This window comes from Oikopleura dioica, chromosome 2, assembly GCF_907165135.1.
Source record: "Oikopleura dioica chromosome 2, OKI2018_I68_1.0, whole genome shotgun sequence".
NCBI classification, from domain to species: Eukaryota; Metazoa; Chordata; class Appendicularia; order Copelata; family Oikopleuridae; genus Oikopleura; species Oikopleura dioica.
The window spans coordinates 2,975,105-2,992,142 of record NC_137292.1 but is presented as its reverse complement, the minus strand read 5'-3'; the positions used below and the strand labels follow the sequence as shown (position 1 = coordinate 2,992,142).

General features: G+C 41.6%; 4 protein-coding genes and 1 non-coding gene across 5 annotated transcripts; 1 reads left to right on the top strand and 4 right to left on the bottom strand.

Annotated features, from left to right (window-relative positions):
- The first annotated feature begins 2,223 nt into the window (after positions 1–2,223).
- On the top strand, positions 2,224–3,770 carry LOC145697649 (BTB/POZ domain-containing protein 19-like). The gene is made up of 6 exons (XM_081774866.1): positions 2,224–2,453; positions 2,499–2,709; positions 2,750–3,083; positions 3,150–3,452; positions 3,494–3,615; positions 3,662–3,770. Exons 1-6 carry the CDS (start codon positions 2,409–2,411, stop codon positions 3,754–3,756), a joined length of 1,110 nt encoding a protein of 369 aa, XP_081630992.1. The 5' UTR covers positions 2,224–2,408; the 3' UTR covers positions 3,757–3,770.
- Positions 3,771–3,797: 27 nt separating this feature from the next.
- On the bottom strand, positions 3,798–4,500 carry LOC145697648 (lopap-like). The gene is made up of 3 exons (XM_081774865.1): positions 4,375–4,500; positions 4,085–4,328; positions 3,798–4,042 (listed from the first exon to the last, which is right to left on the bottom strand). Exons 1-3 carry the CDS (start codon positions 4,498–4,500, stop codon positions 3,798–3,800), a joined length of 615 nt encoding a protein of 204 aa, XP_081630991.1.
- Positions 4,501–5,316: 816 nt separating this feature from the next.
- LOC145697646 (putative ammonium transporter 1) lies at positions 5,317–8,217 on the bottom strand. The gene is made up of 10 exons (XM_081774864.1): positions 8,058–8,217; positions 7,445–7,668; positions 7,248–7,399; positions 6,964–7,101; positions 6,585–6,920; positions 6,338–6,542; positions 6,057–6,213; positions 5,836–5,981; positions 5,640–5,795; positions 5,317–5,598 (listed from the first exon to the last, which is right to left on the bottom strand). The coding sequence occupies exons 1-10, from the start codon at positions 8,142–8,144 to the stop codon at positions 5,394–5,396; spliced, it is 1,806 nt and encodes a 601-aa protein (XP_081630990.1). The 5' UTR covers positions 8,145–8,217; the 3' UTR covers positions 5,317–5,393.
- Positions 8,218–10,449: 2,232 nt separating this feature from the next.
- LOC145699135 (uncharacterized) lies at positions 10,450–14,615 on the bottom strand. The gene is made up of 11 exons (XM_081776386.1): positions 14,504–14,615; positions 14,289–14,349; positions 13,343–14,242; positions 12,465–13,296; positions 12,186–12,418; positions 12,015–12,056; positions 11,644–11,859; positions 11,424–11,588; positions 11,124–11,243; positions 10,784–11,077; positions 10,450–10,741 (listed from the first exon to the last, which is right to left on the bottom strand). The coding sequence occupies exons 1-11, from the start codon at positions 14,542–14,544 to the stop codon at positions 10,685–10,687; spliced, it is 2,961 nt and encodes a 986-aa protein (XP_081632512.1). The 5' UTR covers positions 14,545–14,615; the 3' UTR covers positions 10,450–10,684.
- TRNAG-UCC (transfer RNA glycine (anticodon UCC)) lies at positions 11,880–11,951 on the bottom strand. The gene has a single exon. It is a non-coding gene; the product is annotated as a tRNA-Gly (tRNA).
- Positions 14,616–17,038: the final 2,423 nt, after the last annotated feature.

Sequence of the window (17,038 nt, the reverse complement as noted above, 5' to 3'; positions counted from 1 at the left end):
GGGGGACAGAATGGTCTCTGATTGGCTTATAGGATTTTTGCCAGCTCCCAACCGATATGGTCCACCCTAGATCCTGAAAGCATTCAGTCAAGTAAGGAAGGCAGCTACATGGAAAGAAGAAGCAAGCAATGCAAATTGCAGCTAAATGTGTCGTTGTTCCCGGCGTTTTTCTAGTTTCTGATTGTCCTCCAAAACCGCAATGAGGACAAACGCAGAACATAGGTTCGTGCGTTAACAGAAATCCTGGTAACGGATCTGCCTCAATCGTCGCTAGAATAATTTACGAATTTTCATGCGGACAAAAAAATAATACCAGGTTGATTGTAGCCAGGTAACTCCAAGGTAAAGCTAGAATGCGAATAAACAGACATTTTCACGCAGGTTTCTCTTTCAAAGACCTTTTCGTACTCTACGGCAGGGGTTCAAGAAAATATCAGAGCTGACATGGAGGCCTAAAACTTGCCATTATTGCATAATTGTTTAACGACTATACGGCAGAGAGGAATCATGGTTTTCGGGAGGCTTTATTGAACATGCTTGACACTAAAATACTTTGTTCTAAGCAGAAGAGTTATATGAATTTGTCGACAGAAGTCCATCATCGATTTCCGTAGTGATCACTAAAAAAAACTAATGTTACTGTTCTTGGAATATGATTTGCATGAAGAAGAAAATGAAGACTTGCCTATTTTGGGAACAGAATAAGTCGTTGTTATCTCCGTCTCTTTTCTGATAGATCTTGGTGATGCTGCTGGCGATTTTGTTCGGCTTTCTAGCTTTTTTCGGAATCATCATTTTTTATATTCGAAGCTCAATTTTTGATAGAAAGATCCGTTCCTCGAGTTTGTATTTCACAATAGAAGTGCGTCTATTTATCGCGGACCAGCTCTGCCGCCTTTTTCTTTCTTCGTGGCGGAAGTTACATGCCTTTACTGAAAAACAGAATAAAAGGCAGGCGATTGAGCGATGATTACCTAAATAAATGATGGTGATGAGAACCAGTCCTCCGATGCAAAAGAGAACGGTTGGCCAAATACTCTCTACCCGCATCATTTTCTTCAGGTTTTGTTTTTTTCTTTAGGGTGGGTTTGCTTCAGTATTAGTTTGTCTACTGGGTCAAGGGCTCCTTTGGGTGGTTTCCTGACTTTATGAAGGATTAAGAGTTGAACTTTTTGTTTCACCAAGATTAAAAGGCAGAAAAAGGGAGCAGACATCATAAATCTCAAAATTGAAATGACTGTTGTACAAAAAGTTAACTTCGTGACATCTTTTCTCTTAGCGTAAGAGATATCATATCTCAGATATGATATGGGACCCAAATCATTAGGGTGATTGGCAGAAAGAGCTTCTCTAAAAAACCCCTTCCTTGAAACTGAAGAGTTCAATTTCTCCCCGATTATTTCTCTCTCTTTTGAAACGCCTGATTGTTCTCTGCTTGGATATCCTGAAGAAACGGCGTCAAGCAGAGAACTGCTTCAATATGCGACAGGTTCGCGACGTTTTATGAATTGATAACGCTACAGAGACTCAATTATCCACACGCCTTTTGCTTTCGAACTCGTGCAAATCGACAATTAGCTGCCCAATCTAAAATTTAAGAAGATTTGCTTTCAAAGGCGTTTTCAGGGAATAAGTCATTTTTGAAGAAAAAGGTCAAAAACCGTCTTGGCCCCGTATTATAAAATACTATAAAAGCTCCCAAAAAGCCAGCATCAGGATCCTACAAAGAGGGACTGTTTCTTGGTGTTACTACTGTATCTCTTGGAATGTCTTTTTTCGAAATCATTTGTACTTTCTCATTAGGAAGAAACGTCGATTTAATTAACAATATCAATTTTTCCTCTCTACTCTTTATTAATGAAAAAACTCGTATGATCCTTTTAACTGTCCTTCAATTTTCGAAAGAAAAAAAAGAGAATGTCACATTGATGAAAGTTTATTACTCGCAGTAAGAAGCTAAGCTGATGAATATTGACGAGCTTTGCTATTTTTTTGCCATTGGCACATGATTTACAATTATCAAAAGGAGATACTAAGATACATATTTTTTATAAAAAATTAATGATAAGTATCCAAATTTATTCTCGATTATTATTTTATCCGTCAAAACTCATGTTCTTTTGTATTTTGCTCAGACAATGCGTCACTCCGTCCAATATTTACCCGTTCTATACAAACTCATTGTATGACTAAAGAAAACTTCCTGGCTTTCAGGTTTTTTTTTCTTCTCAAAACTGGGTCTGTCGCCAGGACGATACGAAAAGCTGATAAAAGACTCAGACAGTCGTAATGCGCGGTCGTTATTGGACCGCTCGGTGGAGATAATCCCTTCTCCAGGCTAGAAGACATTTTTGCCGCAAAAAATATAAAAATTCACTTTTTAAAATCGAGAAAAACGATAACCGAAGATGGAAAAATTGATGAAAGGAGATCCAATGCCGTTTTATTCTCAGGTTTTTTCATTGCTCCATTTTTCTATCTGAAAATTCTATCTTCAGATGAGGAAGCGCTGTATCAATTCAAAAGAATTCGCCGATATTCAATTTCTCATTGGCCCAAGAAGAGAACCAGTTTGGGCGCACAGAGCTATTCTAGCCGCCAGAAGCGAGGTTTTCCGAACTGTTTTGAGACAAAAAGGAGCCTCTGTGAATAAAAATCAGCCGCTGATTTTGGAAGATGAAAGAACAGAAGTCTTTCTGACGATGCTTGGTAAGAGACCATCGAGATCTTTTGAATAAAAATTCTCGAGACTACATGTACACCAACTGCTGCACGCTAACCTACGAGCTTGCACCAGCCGTCCTTTCCGCCGCGAATGAATACGGCCTCGACGGGCTCCGCCGAATCACGTCGAAATTCATGGCGGACAACATTACGGTCGAAAACGCCTGCACCATCATCGACTCCTCCGTACTCAATCAGCAGAAAGAACTTGTCAAGCGGGTTTTGACCTTCATCGAAGAGCACACCGAAGATTGCTTCGCGAGTCAGAGCTTTTTGGAAATTTCTGATGCGACGGTTGCGTTTTTGCTTAGATCGGATTTGCTAAGGATAGATGAGTTGGAAATTCTCAATTACATCAAGTAAGTTTACCCTCTTGAAAAGGAAAGAGGTAAATCTACAGCCTGTTTTTAAACCGTTTCTTTAAGAAAATGGGCAGAAACAGTGAGCTACTCTGAAAACAAACCGATGGAAGATATCGCAGCGCCTGTTATAGGAAAGGTTCATTCGGTTCTTCTCGAAATTTCTTTAATTGACTTTTTTGAACCCTTTGAAACAGGCTCTGTTCGACTAGCGCTAATCGGATCTGACGAGCTTTCTCAAATCGAGTCCGAAAACGAGGTCGTTCCATTCATTCCTGCTTCCATGCTCGCCAATGCTTGGAAGCTTCATGCTTTGAAGAACCAAAAATACAAAGAAAGCTCTGAATTACGACTTCGACGAGGGACCATGTAAGATTCGAGAAAAGAAGCATTTTCTTATTCTTTTCAAGACCTCGGGATCATCATCAATTCATCGCAAAATCTGCGAATTTGACTGGAAAAGGCGCCGATGAAGAAGATCATTTTGAAGAGCACAATTCTGATGACCAAATTTTATCTGAAGAAAAAACCGGTTTCTTGGCTTTTTTTCTTTAAAGTTTTGAATAACTATTTTGAAGGGGAAGAGCACCTACAAGAAGAGCCAAAGCAGAAAGCGAAAAAACTCAAGAAGAAAAAGAAAAAATCTAAAGATTATTCAAAAGACTCCTCCTAGAACCAATAAATTGCCAAACGCTCGTTTCTGTCCTTTTTTATTTACAGTCCATGGTCTCCCTTTATGTAATCATATTTACAGCCGTTAACAGTGTCATCAGTAAAGACAAGTTTTTCCGGATCGACTTCGTACAGCTCTGCTGCTCGATTGACTACTTCTTGAAATTTGACAGAATTTACGAATTCCGGATCTCGGGCGAGAATCCACATTATCATGTACGAGAAATCATCGTATTGCTTGCACTCCATTCCCAAAGTGTATTCATTGTAGTCGACCTCGAAGATCCCTGAAAATCAAATTAAAGAGCTTTTTCTAGAAAACGCCTTACAGTATTGAGGATCGGTAGGATTGGATGGGTCGTATTCGTTTCTGAAATCAACATAGAGAAGATTTGGCCAGCGGTCTCCGTAGGATTGATATGCTTTAGCAAGACCCCAAGAGAGGTATCGCTGCCCATCCTCGTCTTTTCTCACCGAAGAATTGTTGACGCTGATGTATCCTTCTTCAATACCATACATTGCCTTTACGCAATCAGTTCCCTCTGGAATGTAGTAGACTGGATAGCCAGCGACCTTTGATATCGATAATTGGTTTGATAAGAAAGGGGTTTGGGTTCACCTGATACCATTCGCCAGAATAGTCGACTGCAGAAAAATCTTGCATATTTGGTGGGATTGGACATCTCCCGCCGGGCGTTATCACTTGAGAAAAACAAAGTGATAAGAAGGAAAATATAAATTTCATTTTGAACCGATTTTTGCTTAGATGCTAAGCTAGAAGATGAACTTTATAAGAATGAACATGTGCAAATTCTCTCACGAAAATGATGATTCTGTGACATCAGGTTATGAAAGTTTAATTTCAAGAAGTCATTTGAAATTTTCCATATTCAGTTGATAAGAATTTTTTTCATATTTATTCATTTTACAAAAAAAATAACAGGCAAGATGACGAAATTGTCAGACAACAGCTTCAAAATCACTCAAATTCACCATTGTCGAAAAGCGCTTTGGCTTAAAATTCATCGTTCCAATGATCGTTTGCGAAGCTAGCCCATCTTCTGCTGGATGTCTCATGACTTCTGGCGCATCAGGAGCATACCAAACAAAAGGCTCTTCAGTTCTGTTGCAGAGTGGTGCTTTCTTGAGCGGAGAAAATGGGTCGAAAATGTTTTCGAAGAACATGACGCTTTGTTCCAGCGGATTGATTGGCTTGCTCTTCAATTTTGCTTGTTGGGTGTTGATTTTGAGAAGGACGATGGCGCAGACGACCAGGAAAAGAGCGATCATGATGGAGAGGAAGATGATGACTGTGAGATAGAGGGAGTTCATGTTTTTCAAGTTTTGTGGTACGAGGAAGATTCTGGGCAGTTATATACTCCGGAAGTGCTCCGAAGCGCTAGAATCACCTGCAAGTCAACTTCTGTGAGCAATCAAGATAATGATGGAGCTCAGACTGCCTTGGTAAGGGAAAGACTTGCACCTGCACCTGTTATTTTTGCAGGTTCATCAATTTTTGGTTATTGAAGAATTCGTTTTTTATTTTATTAATCCGAAGGAATTGGTAGTTAAAAATTGTTGATGCGCTAGTGTGAACTTAATAAATCGAGTTTTAATTTGCCTCAAGAGTAATGGATTTTAGAGCTTGTCTTCTTGGACGGTATCTAACGCGGGGTTGATATCTCCCAGCGATTTTCGCTGTTCACCCGGGCTTATTTGCGACGATCGTCGTGAAGCTGGCGAGGCCTTGTAATGAGAGTTTCTGTAACTCTTGGCGAGGGCGAGGAGACCACCGTCAGATGAGGTTTCGTAAAAGCCTCCTCCCATGAGTGATTTAACATCCCTGAAGAAAATGATGACTCGGCGAATCGGTGAGTCCCTTACCGTCGGCCAGTGTCACCACCAGCATTTCCAGAGAAAGGATTTGCGGCCTCGGCATTTCCTTCTTCGTCCCAGCCGTGGCCGTACGCGGCCGTCGGGTAGCCTGGCTCACCGTGTTTCTTGATATCCAAACCTCGGATTTCAACATCCAATTCGACTCTGAAACACTTTGGCTTTTTCAATCATGAGGAAAATAAACCTGAGCTTGTCGAAGTACCACAAAAGGCCAAACATGACGATGCAAATGGCACCAGTCCACGCAGTGATTGCTAGAAGACCGATGAAATTCCACGTCCATTGTTTGTAGGCGAGATAGTCGCACTCGAAGATGTTTTCGACCTGGTTCTTTTGATGAGTTTTTATTTTGAAATAAAATCATGTTCTTTTGAATAAAATTTTATTCCCTCAAAATTAAGGGACCTTGTCATATAAAAACCGTTTCAGAGTGATTTGGTTATCGGGGCACTGGGAATTCCAGAAAGGCAAAAAGTTGTCTTCTTGTTGAGTACAGGCAGGAACTGAGGCAATACCATACTCAGCGAAGATAGGCGATAAAAGAATGCCACAAACACCACCACTAAAATGATTTTACGAACCGATTATAAAGAAGACATGTTCTAGAGAACATAAAACAGAGTTTCGCTTATCACGTTTCAAAATAAAATTCTCCAGAAATAAACCAGCGACGGTATGTTACATACCCGTAGTGCACAGCAAAAGCATCAAGAGGATCGTCAATGTGAAGCTTTTTCAAAACAGCAGAAACCCAGTAAAGAGTCATTCCAGCAATAGCGCCGATACCAAAAGCAGCACCAGTGTTAAGAGCATCGCAAGCAGCACACATGGAGACCATACCAGCGAGACCACCGTTGATGCAGACGAGGAGGGACCAGTACTGAGGCTCACCTAGAAAAGTTTAAACGACCGTTTGATAATAAGTCGAATTACCGTTGATCATTGAAACAATAAGATTCAGCGAGATCGCAAAAATTGATCCAGCAGCGCCTCCGATGATCGTATTCATGACTGACTTTGCCAGCGCCTCTCCAATATCAGTCTCACCGTCGACAATAGCCAACACTGAGCCTCCATTGAAAGCCAAAAAGCCGAGGAAGAGAATAAAGGCTCCGAGGGAGGCAACAGGCACGGAATGGCCAGGAATGTTGTTGGCGCGCTTCACGTCGCCGACTTTTTCAAATCGACCGGTTCGAGGTCCGATGAAGATGGCGCCGATCAAAGCGGCGATTCCACCGCAACAGTGGACAAGGCCAGATCCAGCGAAATCTAGAAAACAGCTTGAAACTGTTGGAAACAAGGAAGAGACTACCTTTGAATCCAATCGCATCGCCACCATAAGTGAGTGCTCCATTTGCGCAATCAGGAACTAAAGGTCGGAAAGAGGTGATTTCACTGGCAGTCAGCCAGCCGGTTCCAGACCAGCCCCAGTGAGAGACGACGGGATAGACTATTCTAGGGCTTGAGAAAATCGTAAAACATGGATTTCATAATAACAATAAAACAGTTGACAATTGTTTGACGCAAATCTAGGTCAAGCGACTAGTCAGCCAAGTACTATTTAAATCTGAGGTGGATTTAGTCAAGCCCGTGTACCAAAACCAGTAATAAAAGTCGAGTAAATCAGGTACGATCCGAACTGGGTTCGCTCAGCAACGGCACCAGACACAATGGTAGAAGCAGTGGCGGCAAAAACGAATTGAAAGAACCAATTTGCTCGGTAGTTTTCGTAATCTTCGTGGTAGATCCTTTGATGGATTGATTCAAGCGGGAAGAAGAAACTCAAGACTTACGAGAAAAAGTATTTTGATCCGATGAAAGCGCTGGAATCTTTGTCTGTGTCACCATAAGCAAAAGCAAAACCGACAGCCCAGTAAATGATCGCTCCCAGAAAGCAATCGAGTACGTTTTTGATTAAAATGTTAACGACGTTCTTTGATCGAACCGCTCCAGCCTCGAGGAATGCAAAGCCACATTGCATGAACATGACGAATGAGCCCATTACCACGAGGAAAAACTAAACAATAAGTCTCGATCATCAGTTTTAGCAACTTTTAAGGCGGCGGGCGCAAAGATTTATGATGGACAACTTATTTTCTCAGCATTAAAAGGTTGCTAAATCAATAAAATTAATTAGTTAGGACGTTGTTAATACCCAGCTCATGTAGTAAAAAATGATTTCGTAATAATACGAAAAAGCGAGAAACAATTCTTTTAAATTTTCAGTTATGAATAAAAACTTAGTGTTTAATTAATTGCGATTGTCAGTTCTGACTCATTATATTTTTTGGAATATCGTGGAAATTTTAGCCGCGCTTTTTTTCGCCTAAGAAATCTACCAGAAGCGCGGTAGATTAAAAAATAAGGAAGCTTTAGAAATCGCCGATTTCAAATCGGCATTTTTACCTGATTCAAAGACTTTTCATCAACAGAAACTTTGTCTTTGAGAGCATCAATCTCAGCCTGCAAGGCCAATATTTGAGCATCGCTCATCTTCGACTTTCAATCTCTGTTTTTGTTAAACGAATTAAAAAAATCTGAAATATGCGAGATATGTGTCAACTATTTTTTCCGTAACTAGGTCGGGCGCGGTTCAATTAAGTTAGTCGTAAATTTATTGAGAGCACTCGCTCTGCTCCAGACAGCCCTCGATCTTGGTCTTCTTTTCTTTTCTGCTCGGACGTAATTATCATCTGCTGGAGTTGGAGACCTTTTCCGCTGCCAAGAAAATGTTGCTCCCAGACGCGTCAATCTTTTTCACCTTTTGATTTTGCCTCAGAAGTCCTGGTTCAGGACTTCGGAAGCAAGAGTACGAGACTGGGTGAATGACGATGCAATTGAATTCAAAATTTAAGAAAAATGCAGCAAGATAAAAGTTTAACTGACTACTTGCAAGAAGACTACTCGCAGGAAGTTGGCCTTTTATCAGTTCAAATTCGAAAGTTTTTGTTGAGAAAACAATTTCATCTGCTAGAATCTGGGCTAGAATCTCGCTCTCAAGTGAGCCGCTCGCGAGTCACGAAAATTTCAAACTCTGCATTTAATGCTAATAGCACCGTTTCGAAAAACAAGGTGTAATGAGTTTCGCCAACAATAGCCTATTTTGAATAAGCTGCGCGTATACGCCTTGCTAACGCTTGGCGCCGGAAAAAGGTGCTAAAGTCGGTTTTGTGTTTAGTCTGAACTTTGAATGAAATTAAATTTGAATTGATTGAATTAAAATGTCGAAGTGGAACAGTCCCACTGGAACCGAGGGTACTCGAGCCGAGTGAATCGGCAGCCGAGTCTCGGTACACATTTGAACTTGAGGAATAACTTTTGAAAAGAAGAGAAAAGTTATGAATCTCCTCCGGAAGCTAGCTCCAAGTATGAAAGAGTATAGTACTCTGAAATATTTCGACCGGACTTCCGGACATGGACAGTGATGAGTCCCTTCCTGTGAAACACAGAAAAGCTTTTTTCAAATTGAAATTCAATTACTGATCGTTAGGGTAAATCACTAATATTTTCCACTTTTTTTCTTGCTAAGTAGAGTATGCATATAATACCTTTTTATAATCCCCATAAGCTGAGAATCATTTTGACTATTGATAGTGGGGGGTCATCTCGTACCCTGAGGGCATTTTGGTACCCCGGAAGTCCCAAAATGTGGCCAACTTCGAAAATTCGATTTTTCGAGACCGTAACTAAGCTTTTTAGACGGAGCTATCTATACCAGCTTGTAGCTCAGGCTCTGACGGTCATTTTGAGGGGTAGAAAAATATGTCCCGGGCTACTCTAGAAAGTGGTGGAGGTGGTGCAAAGCTGGGGTCAAGACCGGACGTCCAGCTAAAATGAACTCTTATGTGAATTAAATACAGTAAAACTTTAAAAAAGCAACTGTAAATACATAATTGTTCACCCGGGGTCAACTTGGGGTCACTCGGGGTCATCTAAGGTCAAGATTAGAAAAATACGTCTTCATTAAAAAAACGCCCCCAACTTCACCCAAGATGACCCCGAGTGACCCCAAGTTGACCTCTGGTGACCAATTTTGTATTAACAGTTGTTTTTTTAAAGATTTACTGTGTTTAAATCACATAAGAGTTCATTTTAGCTGGACTTCCGGTCTTGACCCCAGCTTTGCACCACCTCCACCACATTTTAGAGTAGCCCGGGACATACTTTTTTACCCCTCAAAATGACCGTCAGAGCCTGAGCTACAAGCTGGTATAGATAGCTCCGTCTAAAAAGCTTAGTTACGGTCTCGAAAAATCGAATTTTCGAAGTTGGCCACATTTTGGGACTTCCGGGGTACCAAAATGCCCTCAGGGTACGAGATGACCCCCCACTATCAATAGTCAAAATGATTCTCAGCTTCTGAGGATTATAAAAAGGTATTATATGCCTCTTCTACAAAGCCCAAATAAGAGCTCAAATATTAGTGATTTACCCTACTGATCGTCATTCACCCAAGATCGTCATTTGCCCGAGTTGGGCAGATGACGACCTGGGCAGATGACGACTTGGGCAGATGACGACTTGGGCAAATGACGACCACTCCTTTTTTTTTATTCTAAGAAAATTTCGTTGAAGATAACCTATCCTGGATAAGAGATGAATAAGGAAATTCTTTCTTCGGTCAATCTGTGGCTTTTATCGCCTCGCTCAGTGAAAATAAATGGATCGCGCCACACTTGATTCTCACAGACCTTCACACACTGATTATTTTCTATTGAAATTTGAGTAATTCTACTCAGAAAAAGCTTCAATTCAAAATCTTCTGCAAGGTGAAATATTTCGCAAATATTATGGCAATGATAGTTTATTACATTTATGTACAGGCAGTAAATGATCAGGGGATTTATAAAATAAGGGAAAATTAAAATTAAAACGGAAAATTAAAATTTGACAGGAGAATTAAAATGTGAAAGTGATAAGTGGCAAATTCAGAAATAAATATAAGGAAATAACAGGCAAAAGTTTAAAATGAAAAGAACCAAAATGGCCGAAGGCTTCCCCTGATCAGGTAAAGAAGGTCAGTCGTAGGAATCTTATGAAGCAGAACCTTGTGGACCAAAAGCAGCTTCTGGGTCGTCTCCGTCCTGTTCCTGAAAATTATTCTAGATTTGAACATAAAAAGGCCACCTTACATTGATTTGCTGAAGTGGACGCTTCTTCCCAGTGATTTTCGCAACTTCAGAAGCTTTCTCAGGCGGGAGGAGGAAGACTCCCCCGGCGTGGCTGACCATGTTGTTCTCCGTGAACTTATCGGACAGGTCGTCGTCTCCAGCTTGACCGCGCTGGGAATATATGGGAGTCATTTCCAATCGCTCGCGTTCTCGTTCCCGCATCTGAGCTCTTGCAGCGGCGTTGCGGGACTTTTCGAACTTTGGCGGGCGCCAGACATTCACCGTCGGTTTGAACGGCTTCTGACGTTTGATGTTCTGAAAAGTCAGATTTTGGGGATCAAGAGGGAGAGAGAAGACTTACCAGAACTTTGTTATCCGATCTTTCTCTAAAGAAAGAGTGTCTAAACTCGTCAATATCGTGCTCGTTCGAAGGCTCGCCTGTTTGCGGATGCTTCGTCAAGCTCAGCGCGTGGCGGTAGTTCTAGAGTTTTGTTGAAAGGAGGGGGCTTTTGAGGGGAACAGGGCTCTAAATAGACTAGTCCGGGCTCGGACTTAGTCCGAAGTCCGTCCGGTCTAGTCCGGCCGGACGGACCAGACTTCTGATTTTTGGCTGAGAAAATTTTCGGACTAGACCAGACCAGACTTGCCTTTTTCGCCTTACCGAATAAGTCGGGTCTGATGAGCTTCGCTTGACTTTTCGGAAGCCGTAGAGATTCAACTGGCGGACCAGGGATTGGTAGTTTTGCGTGTTGAAGAGGATACCAATCCCGGAATTGTCGGAGTTGTCCAGCACTTGGCGCGATTCTCTTGCCCAGCGTTTGTTGATCTGAAAATTGAGGTTATTTCTAGAGTCGATCGTACCCTAGAATGATGGAACTTACAATGAAGCTGGTGCAGACCAAGGATCCATCAGGCAACTGTTCCGCAACTGGATTCTGGTCGCAATAGATGCCCAACCAGAACATGCAGTGGAAAGTCGGGTCCTTGACAATGTGATAAATCTTCCTCGGAAACTGCATGCTCGCAATCTCCTCGCCAGTCTTCTCATCGAACAGATGGTATTTGCTCTTGGCTGCTTCTCGATCAGTATATGCCTTTTATGGGGTTGAAAAAAGTATGCGATGGCCGGGAATCGAACCCGGATCTAATGCTTGGAAGGCATCAATGCTGACCATTACACCACCAACGCTTGGGTACCCAAGCCCCTGGGGGACGTTTTTGAATTAGCTAAACCATTTTCAACCCCTTCCTTGTGCTGAATTTGGGCAATTCGAATTTCCTTGGTCGGCAGCAACTGAAATGACAGATTATTCAAAGACTTTTTTTGTAAAAGAGAGATTTTTTATCAACTAAATACGCGAAACCAATACTACGCACTTAGGCTAAAGAAATAGTTACTTCGTCAACGCTTTTTCGTCCTTACCTCAGTTTGGATACATGCTTTTCCTGTTCCTTTATCTTTTTCAAGTGGTCGCTTTCTCTTTCTGTTAGGACCTTTTTGTTGAGCTCGCAGCGTGTTTTCAGTGAACCTCTCTGAAAAGATCTTGAAGCCCATTTGCTCGCAACCATAAACTGTGAACTTATTCCAGTTGTCACAAGCAATCTGGAGACTTTCGATTTGGGAGATTACTCCAGTGGCAAAGAACACCAAGTGCTCTAAAAATCGAATTTGAGAATGATTGTTATTTTTTTGTTTTGCTACCTTTTATATTATTTTTCGCCATTCCCGTGTTCCACCTGTCGTTCTCTTCGTCTTCGTCGTCGGAATATATCTCGATGAAATCAAAACTTTCTCGAATTTTAATAAGTCCTTTTTCGAAGAAATTATCGCCGACCATACAATCCGATGCATGTTTAGCTTTTCCTGTGTTACTGTAGGATACTTTCTTTGCCGTAAAAGCTTTGAGTTTATCTTTGTCGAAGCCTTCCATCAACGCTCTCATCGCTGCTGCTTTCTCTTCTGCTGTCGGCTCGGCGTCATCATCGTCATTGTCGGACACAGCGTAATCGGAAGTTTCCATCGCTGGCTCTTCAGTAGCTTCAAACTCTCTCGGGTCGGATTCTTCGATCATTGATTTTGGTCGTGAAAGATCTTCGTCTTCCTGAAATTCGTGGTTTTCAGTAACCATGAATTGTTGTTGCTCAGGAAGGTAAATTTCAGGAAGATCGTGAACTTCAACTGGAACTTGTTCGGGGATCTGGTCGATCGGAGCATTCTCGGGTTGTTGAGCTGGAGAATCGAAATTTTCTGGAGTCGAAATCGGCTCCAGTTCCTCCATCAAATCAGGTTCCACTGGGGCTGGAGCATCGAGCTCAACTTGAGTCGCCATTTCACCTTCATTTTCGGACTCTGGCGTCTTTGATTCGATAGAAGGGAGAAGAGGCGCCTCTGAGTTTGATTTCCCCTCGTTGGTTTCAGCGGCGGGTTCGGTCGGTTCTGAAATTTCTTCTACGGAATTCTCAGCTGCTTCTGGCACTTGAGGAGTCTCCTCTTCCAGGTTCGAAACCGACGAATCCTCGATTGATTCGGAGTTCTGTAAAAAGAAGTTAGTTCAAAGGGTTGAAATGGACAGTAATTACCTTATCTGATTTCTGCTCGATTTCTCCTTCCTTTCCAAGGCCGGTTGAGTCGTCGATCATTTCTGGAAGCGATGATGTCCAGTAAGGAGGAGAAGTGCCGACACTGATACTCTTATGAACATCTTCAGGCGCTGGCACAACTCTAGTGCGTTTAAAATTGACAGCTTCTTTCATCGGTGGCCGCTTCGGTGCAGGCTTGAAGAACTCCAAAATGGAACGATGCTTGAACGTCTCAACTGGCTCGACGATGTCGTTCCCGGCGTCATTTTCTTCTGGCTCTCGTTCGATTCGCAGCGGGGCTTCGATGTATCTAGCGGGCTCTTCAACTCTTTGCTCTACATGTCTTTCCATTTCTTCTTCATCAGGTTGACCTTCTGGTGCTTTTTCATCCTTGTTGCCTTCTTCTTTTTCCTCTTCTTTGTCTTTCGTCGTCGCCTTTTTCGCGGAACTTCCCTTTTTCTTCTTGCTTTTCGATCGTTTCTTGCCAGTTTCGGCCGCTTTTGCTTCCTCCTCCTTGTTTTCCTTCGCGTTCGATCGAAGATTTCGTCGAGAAGGCACCTCTTTCTTCGTCTTTTCAGCTTTTTTGGACGGTTTCGGTTTGACGGACAAGTTCGCCGGATTCACCGTTCGCTTGGACTTGACTCGTTCGTACATGTTTTCTTGATACATGTTGTTTCGGACAGGGATTTCGGCAGGAGCGCTCATCGATTCTGTGTCGCTGCCGTCAGAGTCGAGAAGTTTCACGGCTTTGGGAGCTCTCGGCTGGGCCTCATCAGATTCGGCGGTCTGCGAGCCACTGAGAAGGGATGCGCGGACAGATGGCTCCAAGCTCTTCCACGACTGCGGCTCTTCGGATGGAGGTTCGCTCTTCACAACGACTGGAGGAACGGGCTCGACTTTCTGAATGAAATTTGAGTTCTTTTTGCTACTAAGATGTTACTATTACCTTCGATGTTTCCTTCTTAGACTTGACTTTGGCCTTTTTCTTTCCGTCCTTATTCGCCGCACTGAAAAGAATTTTGATAAAGCGGTTTAGTAATTCGGTTCATTTTGGCTGGATTAAAAGGCATTTAACTTTTAAAATTTCTTATGCCAAAAAAATGAGAAAAAATTTTCATGTCAAAATCCCGTTATTATCAGTCTTATCACTTTCTTATTAACCTCTTTTGGTTGCGAAGTCTCTGTGACTTCCGCCCAGCCATCTCTCTAATCTCTCCGATAACCAAAGTCGCGAATTCCCCTTGTTTTTCACTTTCCGCTCCGCACCGGCAAAAATAAGAGTTCTGGAGAAGTCGCCGCTCACATCTAGAGACAGCGCGCTAAAAAGGCAGCGCCAGATTGGACGATTTAGCGGAAATCAGAAGGGAGAAAGTCCTTCCTACTGGTCGACACGAAATCTTACTTTTTTGGGTCGAAAATGTCGATAGCAAAAAGTAATTTGGGAAAAAGAAGATGATTTTAATCATGAAAAGAGAATTCTAGGATTTACTATTATCTGGAATTGAAGAAGTCGGCAAAAAGAGAGAGTTTTTGAATTTGGAAAATGAAATTTGATAGGTAGTGTGGCCGAAGAAGATCTTCCCGCTTCTGAGGCAGATTGCTTGTCGATTTCACGATCTGATTAATCGACAAAGAGATGTTTTTTTTTATCGAGACTGGGTTTAGAAGTTGGCATGCGGAGAAAAGTGTGTTTGGCTGGCTTTTTCTGCTTGTTCCACTTCTGAACTTATATCGGAACATTCGACGATTAAGTGACAACGGAAATGAACATAAATTGCTATTTTTATTAATTTTATTCAACAGCCGAGCCTAGATTAAGGCTACCTGGGTCGAGTTCGCCATCCTTGAGGGTAAATTACTACCCTTTAAGGACCCCCCCGTCAACAACTTTCCCCAAAAAATCGAAAATTTCAAAAAACCCATATTTTGGCTTCTTAGTGTTCCTGGAAGTTCAATTAATCACAAAAAACTTGTTCGGAGCACTTTTTGACCAAGAAAAATCTGAAATTATAGCAAAATTGGCACTTTTTCGTCAATTTTCGTCAAAAAGTCCGATTTTCAAACGCGATTTTGAGGGTGTTAGAGTCGAGATAGACCCCCAAAAAATGAAGCCTCAAAATCGTTTTTTGACCTGCAGAATCCATTTCCGGGGTCAAAATTTTAAAATTCCGAAAATAGATTTTTCGAAATTTGTTGACGGGGGGGTCCTTAATCCTTACGAAAGAATCTTTTTAAAAGCTTATTCGATAGATCTCGGATCGTGACAGAGCACTTTTTTCAATTTCAAAAGAAATTTTCAGAAAAAAATGTCGTCAAAGTTGGCGTCTCGGCCTAAAATGGCCAACTTCAACGCTAAATTCAGGCGAAAATTTTCATTCAAACAATTTTTTTCTTTTTGAATTTATATAGTTTACAGCCTCTTCTTCAATCGTGACAGAGCAAATTTTAGGATTTCGAAGATTTTTTAACAATATTTTGAAAAGTTTGGGCTCGTCTTCGCGAATCTGGCATTTTTTGCTTGGTAAGCTTCCATTTAACCCGATTTTGGAATTAGTTTTATTTTCTGGGGCGATTTTAAGCTTCACCACGATGTAAACCAGGCCATGAGCTTTCATTCAAGCCCTTGATCAGCAAAATTGGAGATAAAAAATTTCTCGCCCAAATTTGAGCTTCTAGCATTTCCTATAGATTTTTAACTTCACAGTGGTTTTTGACGGTGAAAACGTTAAGAAAGCTATAGGGTCATTCTAGAGTTTTTTGTTCCTCAGAATGAGAAAAATCTGATTCTATAGTCAGAAAATGGTTTTAGGGGGTAACTTAACTCGACCTAGGTACCCTTAAGCAGCAATAAGTTTTATTCCAGGTATTTCGAATCCTTCCAGTTCAGTTTCTTTCGTTTCTTCGTCGAAAATAAGCTTGAAGTATTCTGACTCAGAATTGGAAAGAAGAATGATGTCACCATCAGATTCCAGCGCCGAAACATCTTTGAAAATCGGCGTTTTCAAATCAAATCCTCGTAATTTGCTTTCATAACGAAAATTGGTTTCCATTCTCGAAAGCCGAATAAAACGACCGAAAACGTATCGATAGAGGATGATAAAATACTCGGCTTTTGTCCAATTTTTTCGCGGAACAATCGGACACTGTTTGCATCCTGCTGGTTTAAACGGTTTTTCGTCGAATTCTCGGTATCGAAAGACTGCAACAAAGAGAACTCCTTTTCGGTCTGGAATTGGATAAAAATCATTCATAAAAGTATCGTAAGGGAGCAGACTCTCCATAGAGAACATGCCTGTTGAGAAATATTCTTTCACGAAAGACTCATTTCTAAACTCGTACTCCCACAGAGGATCCTCATATCTCCATGAGTCCCAGTCATCATCTGGATCTTCATTCATTGTGCTTAAATCGACAGTCCTAATTTGAGGATTAGGCTGTAAAATATTCAGCTTGTTATTGGATACAAACGAATGTCGGCCATAATTAGAAGAAAGCGGAGATATTGAGCGAGTAAGAATGCGGCCCTTGGCCTCAATAACAGTTTTAGCCCCCTTTTGGTCTGGGTTGATGAAGTAACACTTGTCAGGATAAAGCATCGATCCACTAAGAATCGCCTTTGATTAAGTATCTTATAAATTTTCCTTACCAGAACCAGAATTTATCGTTAAAAACAGCAGCAACACTTGGAGTCATACT

What these genes read in the sequence shown, in the direction of transcription:
- LOC145697648 (XM_081774865.1), bottom strand. Translation starts at nt 4,500, where the DNA reads ATGAAATTTATATTTTCCTTCTTATCACTTTGTTTTTCTCAAGTGATA. An exon ending in ATTCTGGCGAATGGTATCAG is followed by an intron (nt 4,329 to 4,374) that starts GTGAACCCAAAC and finishes TCGATATCAAAG; the next exon opens with GTCGCTGGCTATCCAGTCTA. An exon ending in TCCTACCGATCCTCAATACT is followed by an intron (nt 4,043 to 4,084) that starts GTAAGGCGTTTT and finishes TTTGATTTTCAG; the next exon opens with GGATCTTCGAGGTCGACTAC.
- LOC145697649 (XM_081774866.1), top strand. Translation starts at nt 2,409, where the DNA reads ATGGAAAAATTGATGAAAGGAGATCCAATGCCGTTTTATTCTCAG. An exon ending in GAAATTCTCAATTACATCAA is followed by an intron (nt 3,084 to 3,149) that starts GTAAGTTTACCC and finishes CGTTTCTTTAAG; the next exon opens with AAAATGGGCAGAAACAGTGA. An exon ending in TTTATCTGAAGAAAAAACCG is followed by an intron (nt 3,616 to 3,661) that starts GTTTCTTGGCTT and finishes ACTATTTTGAAG; the next exon opens with GGGAAGAGCACCTACAAGAA.
- LOC145697646 (XM_081774864.1), bottom strand. Translation starts at nt 8,144, where the DNA reads ATGAGCGATGCTCAAATATTGGCCTTGCAGGCTGAGATTGATGCTCTC. An exon ending in ATGAAAAGTCTTTGAATCAG is followed by an intron (nt 7,669 to 8,057) that starts GTAAAAATGCCG and finishes CTTATTGTTTAG; the next exon opens with TTTTTCCTCGTGGTAATGGG. An exon ending in CGATGCGATTGGATTCAAAG is followed by an intron (nt 6,921 to 6,963) that starts GTAGTCTCTTCC and finishes GCTGTTTTCTAG; the next exon opens with ATTTCGCTGGATCTGGCCTT.
- LOC145699135 (XM_081776386.1), bottom strand. Translation starts at nt 14,544, where the DNA reads ATGGCTGGGCGGAAGTCACAGAGACTTCGCAACCAAAAGAG. An exon ending in AGACTTCGCAACCAAAAGAG is followed by an intron (nt 14,350 to 14,503) that starts GTTAATAAGAAA and finishes AATTCTTTTCAG; the next exon opens with TGCGGCGAATAAGGACGGAA. An exon ending in CATCAGACCCGACTTATTCG is followed by an intron (nt 11,244 to 11,423) that starts GTAAGGCGAAAA and finishes ACAAAACTCTAG; the next exon opens with AACTACCGCCACGCGCTGAG.